Source organism: Vigna unguiculata, chromosome 2 (genome assembly GCF_004118075.2).
Source record: "Vigna unguiculata cultivar IT97K-499-35 chromosome 2, ASM411807v1, whole genome shotgun sequence".
NCBI lineage: Eukaryota > Viridiplantae > Streptophyta > Magnoliopsida > Fabales > Fabaceae > Vigna > Vigna unguiculata.
Genome location: NC_040280.1, coordinates 5,803,784 through 5,806,586, shown reverse-complemented (window position 1 = coordinate 5,806,586; position 2,803 = coordinate 5,803,784). Strand labels below are relative to the sequence as shown.

At 51.5% G+C, this 2,803-nt stretch overlaps 1 protein-coding gene across 1 annotated transcript; it reads right to left on the bottom strand.

The window, feature by feature from the left end:
- Positions 1 to 346: 346 nt before the first annotated feature.
- On the bottom strand, positions 347 to 1,003 carry LOC114174406. The gene has a single exon (XM_028059246.1). The coding sequence runs from the start codon at positions 1,001 to 1,003 to the stop codon at positions 347 to 349; it is 657 nt and encodes a 218-aa protein (XP_027915047.1).
- Between the last annotated feature and the right edge of the window lie 1,800 nt (positions 1,004 to 2,803).

Genomic DNA, 2,803 nt, shown 5'->3' with positions numbered 1-2,803 from the left:
CTGGTGTGGAGGTCCAAGTAACCTCTCGTGTCTACTCGCTCTCCCGAGAACCCGACGATCTATTCGTTGAAGGATCCTCCAGAAATGGTATTGATATAACCTTGCTCCGGCTGCGACTCCTCCTCGGGCTTCAGGTGGGCCCTAAACGGTTCCCTCCTTCGCCTCTTGGGCTCCTGCTCTCTCCGCTTCTCCCACCTGGTCGGGGCTTGCCTCTGTGCTGGGCTTCTGTGTTTGATCGGGCTTCGTTGGAGGCGATCCTTCTGAATGTACTTCTTCAAGTGCCCTTGTCGAATTAGCTCCTCAATCTTGTCGCGGAGCGTGTGGCATTCTTCAGTGGTGTCGCTGATCATCCGATGGTACTGACAGTGTTTGCTGCCATCGACGTCGGGAGGTGGGGCTTCTTTCGGGACGCTGGAAGTGAGTCGGCGCTGAAGGTCTCCTGCAGAATCTTCGCCCAGGGGACGGCCAAGGGGGTGTACGTTGTAAACTTAGGCATCTTCTTCTCGTTGGGCCGGGCCAGGGGTTTTCTCGGTCGAGGGGCGTTCTGCTGGGATGTTGCATATTTCTTCTCCCTCTTCTTTACCCTAAACTCCTGCATGTCCTCCATCTGAATGAACTTGGCCGCTCGTTCCCTCATCTCCTCCATCATCTTCGGCTTCATGCGGCTTATCTTGTCTGCAAACACACCCGGCTGCAGCCCATATGAGAAGTGATGTCGGGCGATTTCATCGCTGAGGTCTTTTATCTTGACCGACATACGGTTGTACCGATCGAGATAACTCCTCAGCGACTCCCCATCTTCCTGTCGGATGTTTACTAAGTTATTGACCGTCAGGATAGCCGGCCTCAGGGAGGCAAACTGCGTGCTAAACCTGGCTTTCAAAGTGGCAAAGGAGTCGATGCTGTTGGCTGGCAGCTCAGAGAACCAGTCCAACGCCTCTCCCGTCAGGGAGGTCGAGAAAACGCAACACCAGATCGGGTCACTTACTGCATGGAACATCATCTAGTGCGTGAAGACCCGCATGTGGTTGTCAGGGTTCGCCGTCCCGTCGTACTTGTCGAACGTCGACATTTTCCATCTCTCCGGTAGCGGTGTCTCCAAAATGAATTGAGTGAAGGGGAAATTCCCCGACGCGTGGATCGGTTGTCGGGATGGGTGACCTCCCTCGTTGGCCCCGAAACTCTCGGCCATCGTGTGAGAGGGGTTTCCCCTCGATGCTTGCGTCTTTTCCACCCGCGGAGGTTGTGACTACTCCTGTCCCGTGGGAGGTAGGCGACTCTCCACCCGCTCGGGGTCTCGGTGCTGCTGCATCCAGCTCAGTCTGAGCGGATCGGGCACAGTGGGGGTCGAAGGGATACCCTCCTCCTTTCGCCAAAGGGCGGCGTTTTCCTCACGCAGAACTTGCATCTGCACCTCGTAGTTTCTCTGCATCTCATCCATCCTCTGTTGCATCATCTTGATCATCTCCCTTGTGTTTGCCTGCTCATCCGCCATTCTTCCTTCGTCCGCGTTGCTAGTTCGGTTTCTCGTGGTCACCATAAGGGTGTGTGGTCTAAAGAAGATTGCTCGGTCCCACGGTGGGCGCCAAAATGTTTCCGGGGTAGGGACCAAGAGTCTACTAAGAACCTCTTCGATCTTACTCCTCTCTTTGAAATTTCCTCTTCTCACGACTGCAATAACTTCTTCTCCAAGAAATTCACTCCATCGCTCGATCGGTCGAACAGACGATCAGGGTACCTGTCTAAAAGGCTCTAATGCTTAAGTCAGTTAATGAACCGATCGGTGTATCAGTGTAACTGCCGTAATAAATGCGAATTAAAGATCCTTACCAACCTACCTTTGGACCCTATTTATAGTTTCCGGTGTGGGCCTGTGATTAGGGTTCCTTAATCACGGCCCAATGATCCTCTAATCAAGATTACTGACTTGTTTAACGTTAATTAATCCAATTGTCCGGTATCATTTGGCCGTTCGACCGATGGCCGCTTGACTACGTTGGTTATCTTCTGATTTTAACAAGTGAATAATTCATTTATAACTGATCGACTGATGGTCATATATAAAGCGCTACGCGCATCACTTAAGAGACTGATTGACCGATCGACCTGGTGGCTGATCGAACAATTGTCCTTTATAAGTTAAGGCGTTGTTCGTGTGGGACCGCAGGACCGATGGTCCTTTGTGGAGTAACGCGTAATTAATATGTAGGCCGATCAACCGATTGTTCTTTACGATATAATGTGGTTCATTTGCAATACCGATCGACCGATGGCCCCTTACGATACGATATGTGGTTCGTTTGCGAGACCGATCGACCGATGGTCCCTTACGATATAATACGTGGTTCATTTGTGAAACCGATTGACCGATGGTCCTATACAGTTCATCCGTGAGGCCGTTCGACCGGTGGATATGTTTTATACACGAGCCTTCCCAGCCTTGTTTGATGGACCTGAGGACTGGGCATGGCCGATAGACCGATGGGGCATACAGTACACAAGCCCCCCCAGCCTTGAGCGATGATGTAGGTGAAGCGAGAAGGTTTACTAAGACAGTAATACCGATGGGCCGACGGGGTTCCCTGACAGTTATGTTGCTTCGTAGATCGTGCCTGTCAGTTAAGATGCGAAGCGTCGCGAAGTATGGGCCGTTGATCTATCCTTGATCGTGTGGTCTTGGTGCTGCCACGTGTCCCTAGGTCTTCCTATAAATATGTGTGTGTGGCTGTCATTATTTTCACACTTTCCTCTCTCTTTCTACCCGAGCCACCGATCGTCTTCTTCTTTCTACAGGTAAAAATGT

What these genes read in the sequence shown, in the direction of transcription:
- LOC114174406 (XM_028059246.1), bottom strand. Translation starts at nt 1,003, where the DNA reads ATGATGTTCCATGCAGTAAGTGACCCGATCTGGTGTTGCGTTTTCTCG.